The sequence below is a fragment of the Fulmarus glacialis genome, unplaced genomic scaffold, assembly GCF_000690835.1.
Source record: "Fulmarus glacialis isolate BGI_N327 unplaced genomic scaffold, ASM69083v1 scaffold21501, whole genome shotgun sequence".
Classification (NCBI taxonomy): Eukaryota; Metazoa; Chordata; class Aves; order Procellariiformes; family Procellariidae; genus Fulmarus; species Fulmarus glacialis.
The window spans coordinates 21,085-35,548 of NW_009191176.1; the positions used below are offsets into that span (position 1 = coordinate 21,085).

Genomic DNA, 14,464 nt, shown 5'->3' on the forward strand with positions numbered 1-14,464 from the left:
TTGTAAGGCTGCTTAAACTACGATTAAGTTAAAACCAAATCATACTAGTCTCAGTTTTGACTAAAAATGTCTCCCCCTTCAAGTGGTTTATGGCTGTATCAGTACAACAAACAGACAGAAAACATTCCCAAGCACTGGAACTTGATTCTCTATATTGCTAAATTGATTTTGGCCTGTGCCAGCTACCACTCTTCCAAAGTGCACCAGGGCACAGTTTGGAGTCGAAATACAGCAGATAGCATTCCCAATAGACAATCTGGTTGCAGCCACCCTGCCTAAAAGTATGAGAGTTGTTAGGATAGATGCAGGCCAGTTGGTTTTTGTTCCAGACAACGCTGCTGGTTTAATAGCTATCCAAAGGTACTTAAGTGTTCTGCTCCACTGATGATCATAGTATTTAAACCTTGCTAATGCCGGTCCTCATATTAAAACTCAACAACAGTGAGTAGTGGAATGATTTGAAAAGCTTAAAAGCCAAAGATCACTGAAGAAACAGAACCTGAAGCTACCCCTTACGTATAAATGTAAATCATATCCTGCATTTTAATTAAAGCAATTACGAGAACACTACAAAGAAATGTTAACACGCTTATTATGTGTTAGCAATGCTCTGTACCTTTTAAGAGTACAATTCAGTACTTTGCTTTACGTAGTTAAAATCCTATTCATTCTCCTTAATGAATTACTGTCTTCCCAGCTGGAAATGGTTCTGGTAATATTAAACATAGTGTCTCATAGCCGTTAAGTTTTATTGATGGTATTTTACACACACAGAGATAGTGCAATAAAACTAATTTTCTTCCATGTGCCCCCATTAATATTTTTTTTACTTGCTCCTTTAACATTCTTTACCAAAACAAATCATCTTTCCTTATCATGGTAGCAAGGTTAAACTTAAAAATTACATGGTTCCAAGGGAAGACTACACAAGAAAGATAAATCCACTAAAGGTTACAAACCACATCTGACTCAAAAACTCCCCGAATAGAAAATAACCAGAGACTGGGAAAGTATTGGAAGGAAGTATCACGTGTCTGCCCTGCCCTTATTCCTCCTTACGCTACTGGAGACAGCATATCAGGTTAGACAGACCTTTGTTCTAATAAAACGCAGTCATACTTACGTCTTCTTAAGTCAGCAAATTAGTTTAATCATCTTAAACTTTGTTGTTATTGTTAGAAGAGAATTACTGTTATTCCGTAACACTCATGGCCTAGTAACTTAAACTCAGGTTCCCGAAAGAACAGTAAGATTCCTGGAAACAAGTAACTATATTGCTGGATTAAACGCAAGTAATAAGGTTATCATGCATGAAGTTCACACTGCCACATCACCCTCAACACCATTCTGGAACTAGGTTATGTGCTGGGAAATACCTCAGTTGCAGAAGTTTAGAAAACGCCTGCTGGTGGCCTGGCGAGTTGAACTAGCTGGGAAGTTTTTGATAACAATGTGTTTGTAAAATTCACCATGGTTTATTGAAATAGTTCAAACGAACTGTCATGAGGGGAAACCTTACTGCGTAGGGCCTACATGTAACACCCTGCATCTGGGTGTACAAGGGTTGCAAATCCAACCGCTCTAGTGCACAACTTGTTAGACACAACGAGACACCAGGGAATTCACGACTCTTGAAACTTCCTTTGTTTCTGAACATCAGCTTCCAGGATGGGCTCCCATCTTCTATCAACACTGCAATGAGACCTTTCTTAGGCTAAATGACCCAGGGCATCTACACTCCCAAAGTCTGCTGGCTCCCTCAGCTATCTAAATTTTGAGCACTAGAAAGAAAACCAAAACCAAAAGAAGACAACCTTGAAACAAGATAAAAACCAGCTCTCAGTAATAAGCTAGAAGCTCTGGTATCTCAAGGAAAGGAGCAGTCTGCTTGGCAAAAAAATCATTGGAGAAGGCCAGATACTGAGCAAAACTAGTAACAGTTCTCATTTTTACAACTGAAAATCAGTGTGGAAACTTGCTCACTATGTGCTGGTGCTCCCATGACAGTGTTGCATCCAGCCCAGTGGGCGACACTGAATGGCCTTGTTCACCTATACAACTGGAAGAAGTACTGGGCATTCCTTCTAATATCATTTTTACATACTAGAGCTTCCACCTTTCATTTCACCTTTGAGGAGTGTAAATACTTAATGGAAATGCTCTATTCTTATATTTGATGACCAAAAAGTAAACAGGAAGACACTCTCCTTTTCCCTGCTTGCCTGCAGGGATGGGAACTGGGACAAAGAAGAAAGAGATTTCAGTATTGCCTCGGTCCCACATAGCTTCTGTTTTAGGTTCTCCTTCAGCAATTGCTTCGATCATTCCTTAGAGCTTTTCTAAATGGCAGTAGCAGCATGGTATTGACATGATTTATCTCACTTTTATTGCTCAGTGCTAATGGGATTTAGATGGTGCATGTGTTTTTTTGTGGCACACTGGGATCTGTATCAACACAATGCATTCTATTATTAAAACATCCCAATCTGCTCAACTCCTTATCAAATTCTTTGGGAAAATACTTTACAGCTGCTTCAGTAGGCAATTTATATAGCCAGCTGATCATCTCCATTTGTAGACTTTAGTCTAGCTCACACATAAAAAGCTATCTTAAATTCCAACTTCTGAACACACATACCTAAAGGATAAACAAATTGCTTTGTTGTATAAATTCACTGCACAGAAATCTTGTTTTAACACTTTTTCCACTCATACTGTTATAATACACCCAGAGTCTCCATTTATTGTGTAATTTTAATTTTATCTCTGTACAGTAACAGTCACAATGTACTGTTACACTTCTGAATCATTATATATTGAGTGATGATCTCTGATCTCCTTCCCTTACCCACTTGGCTTCCAGTTAACAATTTATGAGCTGGAGATAGCATGAGGCCAAACCTCAAAATAATCTCATTTATTTTCTTTAGTCATACTTTCAATCTCTATAACTTCCTGGGGAAATGAGTTTCATGACTTTTATTACACTTCATGTGAAAAATACTTCCTTTTAGGTTGGTTACCTGTTAACTCTGTGTGCCCTATTTCTTGCATTGCAAAAAACAGAAAGTGATATGAGGAAGGTGGTACAGAAACTATTGCAATTTTATAGACTTCTATCATCTTGCTCTCCTCCCTTCCTGGCCATTATTGCCTTTTCAGGCTAAAGAATACTTACATGAAAGCTAAAAAATGACTGAATACCAAATTCTCCCCTAATGTACTTTTTTGTGTGTCTTCAGAGCAATTAGGCAACAAAGTAATCAAAGCAACTCCAGAGTTTGGGCATATGGGTGCGTTAGGGCTCCCTGTTAAGAGATTTACTTCTAAGGGTTTGGACAGGACTGCAGAAAACAGAACCTTTGAAAACCAGATGACGTAAAATAAAGGTAAGTCTTAGAAAAAAGTACTCAAAAGTTAGTGGCAAAGTTATATTAAATTCTCTTGTGAAAATTCCAGAAACAAATATCAAACACTAATACAATTTCCTACCTTTTGAAATGTAAAATTAAAAAACCCATTAACATGGAAAAGATAACCTGAAAGCCAGCAAAAATTCCATGCATGGAACTAGCTATTTGATCCTTCTCTCATCATCAATCATCTAGTCTTTCTGCAAATGTGATTGTTGTCCTTGATTCCTGCCCTTGACTCCTAAGAAACAAGGCACAAAAGGATTCCTCTTAGCCACCGAATAGTTAAGCATTGACTCCAAATAACTTCCTAAATCCAGTTTATCCATCTTTGAACTGAAAGTGTAGTACGATGCTTTCAAAGACAGCAGGAAGAGACATGTAGCTCAAGGGTAAAGTCAGGAGCCCTTTAGCAAGCTGAAAAAGTTACTGAGTTGCTTGCCAGATCTCCTCTTTCACAAATTCTTTAATGTGCTTTCTTGGCTAATTATCAGTCTGCTCCCTGTATCAAGGCCAGTCCATTTTGAAAAACATGACAAATATTCAGACAGTGCAGTATAAAGAGTGCCTTCTGTAACAATTCTGATGGGGAAAAAAAAAAAGTCAGGACAAAATTTAAGCTACATTGTCAAGCTTGTAAATAGTCCATGTTCTTTGCTCAGTTCCTTTATATCAAGATTTGAAAGAAAAACACACCCACCAAACACAAATACATTCTTCCTCATGCCAGTGTCTTAAGGGGAATTTGTTCACTACGACTAAAAACAAGCAAGCCCTCTTCGCCCCCCTCCAAATGCCTCTACTTTCATCCCTGAAGAACTGCAAACACTAGATACCAGATATGAATATAGACAATGCCTCTCCCCGGCTTTAAAAATACAGAGCCCCTGTCCTGGACAAGATATTAAACAGAAGCTGGTTTTGCCACAAGTTCTGCCAACTTTGTAAACTTGGCAGGTTAAAAGGAACTTAAACTCACATCAATTCTTCAGTAAAGCAAACTAGGCTCATGCCAAAAGAATAAAGAGGGAACACATGCAGACAACTAATTCTGCCACAGTAGTAGTGTCACAAAAATACATGTACCTGTCCACATACGCATAAATAGGTACACATATACATATTGGTGTCAAAATAAAAATATTTCTTCACTCTTTCATTCTCATTACTGTTATCTATCACTTGGACAATAAATTGGCAAACTCATTCTGTAGGACAACTAGACACTTACTCTAAGATACTATAACGCACAGTAAACTTGAATGTACTTACGTCAAAAGAAAGGCATAATGATACACAAATTAATAGTCTGCACCAAAAACCTAAAAGTGAAACTGCTAACTTCCATGAAGAAGGCACTGCTTACTAACTTATAGATGGGCACCTGTAACAATTCTAAAAGATAACTATCAAAACCAGCATGTATGGCAATATCACACCCATGCAGACCTCCAGTAAATGAAGCAACAGAGATGTCACCTAAGATTAAAAAGCATGAAAATCCCTGCAGAGAGCAGTTTGCTGCCTTAGCTTCACAACCCCGCTATCCACAACACAACAGTGTTCACATGAGGCAGACCTTCATTTTGTATCAATAGTATTCTTATTTTTGCCAGATGGCAGAGATTTTAAGATCTAAAAAGGGCTTTAGGTAGGCTGGATAGAAATGAGGACAACAGGGGAAAATTACTTATCAAATGTATACATATAATTTCAGTAAAGTGGTATATAGAACTATAGACATTATTGGTGACATCTTTTTGTCCTAACAAGAACATCTATGTCAACTGTGACACCGCAGCTTCTCTTACCTCTTTGCTGGCATATGATTTTATTTAGAATACAAAAATAACAGAAAGCCACCTTACCTTTTTCTTCATCTATTCGAAAAACTCCTATACCAGATCCATCTCTGATGGAATATCTAATCTCCCCATCTCGTCCTGCATCTTCATCATAAGCAGATACTGTCATTACTGAGGAGCCAACAGGGGCATCTTCTTTTATAAAGCCTTTATCTGCAAATATAGAGAACCGTGGAGGGTGCAAGTTTTCATTCACATCAACTACCTCAACCTCAACGTAACACGTAGAGGATAATGAAATGGGTTTTCCTTTGTCCTTGGCCCGCACAGTCAAGTTATAAAGTTGTTTCTTTTCATAATCCAGTCTTTGTACAATACGTATTGCTCCACTCAGTTTGTCAACATCAAAGGTGCCATCTCCACTGTCCAAAAGACTGTATCGTACTTGACTTGACTGGCCTAAATCAGGATCATAAGCTTCTAGCCACGTAATAATAGTTCCCTCGGGAAGATCTTCTCGAATTTTCACATGATAATTTGAAGGAATAAACTTAGGAGGATTGTCATTAATATCTTCTACAGACACTTTCAAAATAACTGTTGAAAATAATTGAAGTTCTTCAGTAGGTTGGTCCCTAGCCTCTATTTTCAAGAAATACACGTGCTGTTCTTCACGATCAAGACCTCCTACAACTTTCACAATTCCTGTCACAGCATTAATAGTAAACTTGTCTGTATCTGTAAGAAGAGAATATTTCACTTCTCCATTAGCCCCCAAATCTTTATCAGTAGCTTGAATTTGAATTATTTCACTGTTTGGCTCTTTGTTTTCACTCACTTCAACAAAATAGCTGTCTTGCAGGAACTCTGGTGGGTTGTCGTTAGCATCCAAAATTTTTATATCTAAGAGGTGCCAGGCAGACTTCTGTGGTATTCCAAGATCATAGACAGTAATATTCAGAGTATACATATCTTTTACTTCTCGGTCAAGGGGAGATAAAATTTTCAGCACTCCTCTTTCCATATCAACAATGAAATTACTATCTTCATTACCTCCAGAGATAACATACACCAGCTTTCCATTGAAGCCAGTATCAAGATCAGTAGCATTCATAAGTACTATGCTGGAGCCCACAGGTTGGTCTTCTCTTATCTCAATGCTACTGGGGAGAGTACTTCTAAATTGAGGTGCGTGCAGATTCACAGAGTGAGTGTCAAAGAAAACATCCTCAACTTCTCCACGACTGTGCAATTTATTTGCTTGCAAGAGTTTCTCTGCGAGCATTTTGGCAACACCAGTTTCTTCACATTGCAAGTTGACTGGTTTGCGACTAGTAGCTACAGTTATGTTGATATACAATGGTTTTGCAAAGTTTTCTCCATCTGTAGCTGTAATTTTCAAACTGTGAAAAGACATTTTAGCACCTAGGCCATCTATTAGTGACTGTTTGAGTGAAAGTACTCCAGAGTTTGGATTTAGGCTAAATAAATCCAGTTCATTTCCAGATTCAATTTGGTATCTCACCAACTGGAGCTCATCAGCATCAATAGCAGATACTGTTGTTATTTGTTCTCCAACACCAAGATCCCTGGGGATTGTTCCCTCACAATTTATTTTCTCAAATAGAGGTATATTGTCATTGAGGTTATTTAAAATAATAGTAACAGGAACTTCAACTTCTCTACGATATGGTATACCCCAATCAGAAGCTCGAATCCTTAAATTGTAAACCCTCGGCATCAATTCATAATCCAAGTCTTCCGAGGTACTAATAATCCCACTGAAATGGTTAATCACAAATGGCAAAGGATTTAGGTTTGCAATGCTATAGGTCACATAACCATTCTCCCCTTCATCAGGGTCTTTTGCACTAACTCTCATGACACTCGTACCTATTGGCACATTCTCATCGAAGGAGGCTTTATAGGACGTCTGAGTAAATTCAGGAGGATTGCTATTCATGCCTAGTACTTTAATTAGTACTTTTGCAGAAGCTCTTCTGTCACTTGTCACAACTTCAAGTTCAAAATGCGATGCATGTTGTGCTTTTATGGGTTCTAAAGTGGTAATAAGACCAGTGTGAGTGTTTAAATTGAATTTTACTTTGTCGGCTGTATTTTTAAATACATATTTTAAATGTGGGTAACTAGGCAGAGCTTTCACCATCATCACAGGTGTGTTTGGAGGGGCAAATTCACTTATTTCAGCTCTATAGATCTCTTTTTCAAATCTGACAGGACCAGACTTAAATTGTGGTGATGTCACATGAACAACTTTTACAGAAGAAAACTGTGGGGGATCTCCTTTATCTTTAGCTTGAAGGGTAAGGTTGTATCCAAAAGGGTGGTTCTCCCAATCGATGTGACCAATGGCTTTTATTCTGTATTCTTTACCTCCTGGAACAGACCTCACTGTTTTGAACTGTTGAAGCGGATCACCTGCAACAATATTTAATGATGCTATTTCCCCATTTGAACCCTGATCATTGTCCTCTACAGTTACAATTGCATAAGTTGGATCTTTGTCCAATTCTGATGGAGTCAATGTAACAGCTGTAATAACAGGGGCATATTCGTTTGCTTGCTCTACATGAACAGTTAGTTTTGCCATACTGCTTATGCCACTGCTACCATACAGCTTCAGCCCACGGTCCACTGCAAGAATTTCCATTTCGTAACGCTTAGTGTCCGAGTAGTCAAGTCTACCAGTTAGAACTACCACTCCACTAGTTGGATGTATAGCAAACACATCCGTTCTTTCTTTAAAGCTATAGTAGAACTCTCCATTTGTTCCTATATCTGCATCTGTTGCACTGACTCTTGCGATGCTGGTCCTTATTGCTGTGTTTTCAGGCAAAGAAACACTGTAAGATGTTGGAGAAAACAAAGGCCGCAAGTCATTTGTATCCAGTACCTGTATTCTGACCTTCGTGCGCGTTTCAGCATTTGAATTTTTTTCAACTGCCTTAACAGTCAACATATAATGGTCTTTTACTTCTCTGTTAAGGATAGCTGTGTTTCCTCCCTTGGTCCGTATCCTCAAAAAGCAAAAGTTTCCAAGAACATATTCTTCAGCTTTGAACAAGTTCTCATTGTCACCAGAAATAATCTTGTATCTTAGGTCCCATAATGGATTTGTAAGGTAAATGCCCATTTTCACTGGATGCCCAACATAAGTCTTGGCTGCAGAATTCTCATACACAGTGGCATTATACTGTACTTGTGTAAATTGCATCGGTGGAGCATGATGTGGCCTTGGATTTCCTTCACAGTTTCCGAAATGCTGCACCAGCAGCATCAGCAGCAACATCATAGTCAAGTATCTTCCCATGGCAGCAATTACAAAGAAACCCTGAAACAAGAGAGATGTGTTAAGACTTATGACTGTTCAAATACTATTCAAATCACCTTTATGTTTAGTTTAGAATTCATGCTTGAAAGAACACTGTAAGTTAGACATCTAGGTTATATCCTTTTTTGCAGAAAGTTTCATTATTTACAGTAATAGAAAAGCAGATAAATTAAAACTCCTAAAAAATGCCAAGAATCCAAAAATCTAGAAATTACTACCATGACACAAGGGGAACACACAGAGTTAACTTCAGATGAACAACTTCATGAAGCAACACATTAGAAGAAATATACCCGTGCTGTCTCCTATAAGTGAGCAAACTAGATCTGAAGTAATCTGGAGTAGTGAACATTCACTCCATTCCTCTACTTCATATGTGACACCGTCTTCTGATAGAAAGTTCTTCTCCCTCATTTCACTTAGATTGTAAAATGGTTGATGTCCGATGATGTGGAAGTAAACTGCAAGAGTTGGCTTGAAATTACCATGAATTCTTCAAAGTATCCTATAAACACCTGTTCCAAGAGTTATAAAAATTACAAACAGAGAATAGTTCTGTACATATTGTATTCTCTCCAGCTCTGAGTACCCTTATAAGAGTAGTGGATAGCAGTGCATATCATAAAAAACATTTTTATCAAGCATCACTAAGTTGTAAAACTAATGAAGAATGAGACATATTCCTTTATTCCCCTCTCAGAACAGATCTGAAACAAATTAGTACCAAGAGGTACAAGAACAAGAATCTATCAAAATTACTGGAGGAACTATTAAGACATGTTTTTCAAACACACTCCAGAAATGACAGGAAAAAAGCCTGGAACAGCAAGACAGACATGGAGACACACCCTCACTGGCTTTCTCTTTTGAAGAAGTCAGTGTATCATTTCCAATGCCTAAATCCAGGCAAGACTGCGGTAGGAAGAAAGGCAGAAACCTCAGGAACAAGACCTTTGGGACCACCCTCTTCATCTGGGTTTATAGCAACAGTCTTTACTCGCTAAAGTCTCACAGGATAACAAATCAAAGCTTCAGAATGCTTCCTCAACAAGCCCAAGCTTTCAACAAAATCCTGGGGGAAAAGTTTCTTTCCAGCAAGTAGAAAGCAATCTAGCTTTGACTTGATTACTTTGAGTAAGTAGTCCACATTCTTTTCTTTCACCTTTCCCTATACATCCCAAGTATTTTTCCCTTGCCTCTTCTTCAGCATCTTCCTCCCTGGCCAGCCTGTTATTCAACTCATACTCATTCCTAACCGTACTAATTCCTAACTGTACTCTTCCTTCATTCTCCCTGACCTTCTCTCCCACCTTTTAGCCCTAGTTTGTCCCCACTCTATCTTTGGCTGTCAGCCCGTCAGCCTCTCCTCAGTGCCTATCCTCACACTAGTTCTGTTCGTCTCACCTCAAAATGTATCACATTATGTTGTGATATGTGTCTTTCCTCCACTCACATTTTCTCTTACTGTTATTTCTCTCTCCCCTAATTACTACCTGCTCAGGTAGATACACGAAAGATCGCATTAGCTGAGATTCCATGGACTGCCTCTGCCCACTAGAAAGCATTAGAGCAAATTAATCTACTTGTGTCAACAGTTCACTCCAAAACCTCAGAAGCAGCTAATTCAGTCACAGCCATTATTAAGTCAGTGATTTTGAGAAGAGAAGAATTTAAGACTCAGATCCACACAGACTATAGGAAATATTAGAGAGGAGTAGCGAAAACTTAGCTGGTACCCTTTCAGAAGGAAAAAAAAAAAAGTGCATCTGTCTTCCAAATCTAGCAATTAAGTTACATGATTAAAGCTATAACCATAGCAAACAATAAAAAGTGAATGAGCAAACAATAAAAAGTAAATGAGCTTTTAAAAGTATGTCACTAGCTGAAACCACTCGTTACAAGGTCTTAAAGCTGGATGAAGGAAAGGTAAATGAGCATGAGGTTGGAAAAGCCACCATTTCAATGGGTTAACAATATTATTCCTCCCCTATCTGCTCTTCTTCCCAAGCTATGATTTGTCCTGGGAATAAACAGACACTTGGGTCTCCAGGGCTTCATCCCCCTAACATACTGCCAAGTAAACGAACATTTTCATCAAAAAAAAAAAAACCACCCCCAAACAAAACCCCCCAAAATAACCAAAACCCTGCAATAAATAACTGATATCAATACTTCCAAAACTCCAAGCAGTTTAAGATGCCATTAGACTGTCCTAAAAGAGGTGTTAAGAAATTATTACATCATTTTAAAGTAATCAACAGAAACAGGTTCTTTTACTCCATCTTGCTGGAATTTTGGAACCTGCCCATTATCAAAAACTACTTAATGAGCAGATCTTATGCTGATCTGATCGGATCTTTCCCTCTTTTCTTCCTCAGTTACACTAGGGTTTGTTGGTTGGGTTTTTTTTTAATTTATGCTGAAGTCCAAACTCCAGCTTGACCTCCAATGCTATGGCATCCCGTAACTCACTGCCTACACTTATGTTTGGCAACAAGCTGTCTGAAGTGGTGTATTTATTATGTAAAACATTGTACCTGTCTGTATCTTTTACCATTCACTCCTCACATCTCAGGCACATCAGACACATGATGCATTAGACTGCACTAAGATACCCAAACTCCTCATTAAAATTTGAAGTTCGAACACATGTGTGTTTTACCATTATCATAAATATTTTTCTGTGCCATAAAACCTTAAGCACTTTTTCTGCTTTTCTGTAATAACTTCAAGTAGAGTCTGCTCAGAACTGGCAACAGGCAGCCTATTACACACGATGACGCAACTACCAGCAAGTAATCCATTCCTCAGCAGCAACTTCTAAGGTTTGCTGAGTCACAATCGAAAGCTTAAGAGCATCTCTCAACTGAACAGTTAACCATGTGAGATAAAAACAAGTTAGTCATTTCTGTTACATGACACTTTTTCCATCTTGTCATAATTTACAGAGCTACTGGAAACTAAAAAATGTTGATCCAGGCTTATCCAAAAATCAACATAATATAATCTTGATAAACATCTAAAGTGTTAAACAATGCCAGTTGTAAAGACAGTTAACTACTAAGGGAAAGTATGAAAGTGTTAAGATAAAGTGATAATGTGTTAGATATAAACTCAGATGGCTCATTACAGTGAGCCAGAATGACTGAATTTCAGAAACATTTTAGCTAAAGGCTACACTTTGAACTCCTAAATTTTTTATTATCTTTGGAATATGACCAGTTTAGGATTTTCTGCATCCATTTTCAACACATAAGGCAACCGTTTGCTTAACAAGACATCGTAGCCCTAGTTTTATAAGAAGTGCACACCGTATTTATTCTGAAAAGCTACTTTCAAACAAACTTTGATTTCCTATTTGGAAATTTTTATTTATATGCATATCCAGATAATTTTTATTTATACGCATATTCAGCACTGGGATACATAAGATAGTTTTACTACTTAATTACAACGTTAACAAAATTATTAACACATCAACACCATTAACATAATTTGTATATGGGAAAAAATACTAATACAACTAATACAAATATGAACTATCTTCACATTAAACGTATAAGAACAAGCAAAATTTTGGGGCTAGCAGACCTCAAATTGATAACTTACAATTGAAGATGATTTGGATAAGATAGCAGTCGTATAAAAGACTCTTTCTCTTAGCAGTATGTTTACAGTATATAGACTTCAAAATTTATAGTCCGAGATTTGGAAGTTTTAAGCATAAAATACAGAATTTCGTAAATGGCAATCTCAATGCCAAGCAAGCCAACAAAAAAACAGACAAAACAAGCCTATCTTCTACATAATGTATCAATAGGGAGCATACATTGAGACATTTACTCTCCCAGCAATCAAATAAAAGTCGCAGGTAGAAAAAGAACCTAAATCAGGCCACCTAGCCCAAGCCGCAATGAGTCTTAGTCCCACTGCCTTCTCTTTTCCACACGCAAGATCTGCCAGTTCAGTCCAGAAGGACCTACTGTAAGACTAAGCTACATCGTTTACACTAGCAGAACGAGACTCTGGGAGCATGGCCTGTTATACTGCTCTAGAGAAACATCAGAGAGCATTTTGAGGACTAAAAGAGGTTCTCTAGTGCTGTTTCTACAATGCTTGTCTACTGAAATCTTTCACTAACTTTTAACAATTGTAGTGGGGATTCCCCCCCCGACGTGTGCACGAGCCTCTTTGATTTGTAATGTTAAGTTATTAACACTGAAATGTCTCTATCAATCAAAACATCACCTATTTCAAGGTCAGTTTTAATCAGCACATGCAACTGATGCCGTTTGACACAAATGCACTGTGAAAAGTTATTACTGCAGTAACTAAACTGCGATGAGAGGGTTCCTATTGTAGAAGTCTATGAGAGATCATGCGGCTTTGTGGGCTGTAGCATCTGTAGTTACATCTGCTCTTTCAATTGTTTAAAAGCAATTATTTATGTAGTCTGATTGGAAAAAAAAAAATCGGGTTTAGCTGTTTCAACATGCTTACATTTCCAATCAAAAAACTTAACAGCATCTTTTGCTTTTCTGGAAGGGAAGATGTGCAGCTGTTTTGGTATCCAGAAAATTAAACACACGATGAAAGCGTATGGCAATGTTACTTTAGTAAAGCTGGTAAGTTATTCAAAAAATGTACATTGTCACAGAGATTAACATAACAGTTTTAACTTGTGACTAAACTCCAGTAAGTTTTATGCTTGTATTCTCCACATCGTGAGTTAATCTCATGAGATACTCTGATTTATGCGTTTGAGATCTTTGCTGTTAAAAGGAAAATGCAGCAGCTGTATTCAAACAGCACGCAAAGATTCCGAATCAGGAGTGAAATAAAGTTTCACACAGAGAATTTTGACTATTTACCTGTATGTGTGTATCTAATGCTGAACTCAACAGTTGTGCAAGAAAAAGCAGACCTCCAATCTTTGTGAATGAGTTTGATCGAAATTTAACATGGCACCTTAAAGTTTGTGATGACAAAAATCGTTTTACTGAGCTTGAACTCAGTTTTAAACTTAAAAAAATTAAAAGACGTAAATTTTTGGGGGTATAAAAGGATTTTCTGTTTGCTTACTGGCACTGATAGCAGTGATAACTTAGCCATATAAAGTTCTTTTGCATGCTACGTTATAAAACCCAGGAGACTATACTACTGGTACGACTACTAAAGCTCGCCTTCCAGTCTCCTAAAAGTGAGATTTTAGGATTTCACAGAGAACAAAAAGAAACTTTAAAGTGAAATAGTTTTCAGCGCTAAAGTAATTTAACTCACTAAATAGCTGAAAATTTCCGCATGGTTAGACAGGTAAATAGAAAATACACATCTATTACACAGCGTTCTTTTCTTTTGCAGAAAGACAGCAGAGGTGGTGAAAGAATACAGGTAATATTTCCCATGGAACTGCCTAGGAACAACTTGCATGCAAGTAGTTTAAACCGCAGGAAAACCTGCTGTCAGAAGGCAGCATTTTTTAATTTGTTAATGCGTTTCCAAAAAAAAAGTTTACAACTGGGGGATATTATCAGCGGTAAGACAAACTGTCACTTGCTGACACCAAGAGATTAAAAAGCGTACCCTTCAAACAAAGCTTTGTTTTGTTTCAACTGCCGTAAAGAGGAAGAAAAAAAGCATCAGAAGCCGGCTGACGCCTTCAGCCGGGATCTCCGAGAGAGCCGCTGCTGAACGCCGCGTCCCTGCGGACCCTGCCCTTTATCTTCCGGAGGAATCCGGCGAGTAACGCGACGAGGGACGCGGTGTCGAAGCGCAAACAAAGGAAGAAAGTCACCCCAAGGTACTTACTCGCCGCGAACAGCCCCTGCCGGCTTACCAGGGAACTAAGTTTGCAGCGGCCCATCAGAGGCATCCGAAGACACCTTGCCTCCAGG

General features: G+C 38.2%; 1 protein-coding gene across 1 annotated transcript in view; it reads right to left on the bottom strand.

Moving 5' to 3' along the window:
- LOC104083196 (protocadherin Fat 1-like) overlaps positions 1–13,873 on the bottom strand; it is a gene marked incomplete at its 3' end in the record, with an annotated part of 34,523 nt that extends 20,650 nt beyond the window's left edge. Inside the window, exons 1-4 of the mRNA XM_009586600.1 lie at positions 13,851–13,873; positions 13,442–13,592; positions 7,418–8,570; positions 5,282–7,276 (exon numbers count right to left, since the gene is read on the bottom strand). Of these exons, the coding sequence (XP_009584895.1) occupies positions 5,282–7,276; positions 7,418–8,570; positions 13,442–13,592; positions 13,851–13,873 (3,322 nt within the window). The remainder of the gene's footprint in view (positions 1–5,281; positions 7,277–7,417; positions 8,571–13,441; positions 13,593–13,850) is intronic.
- Positions 13,874–14,464: the final 591 nt, after the last annotated feature.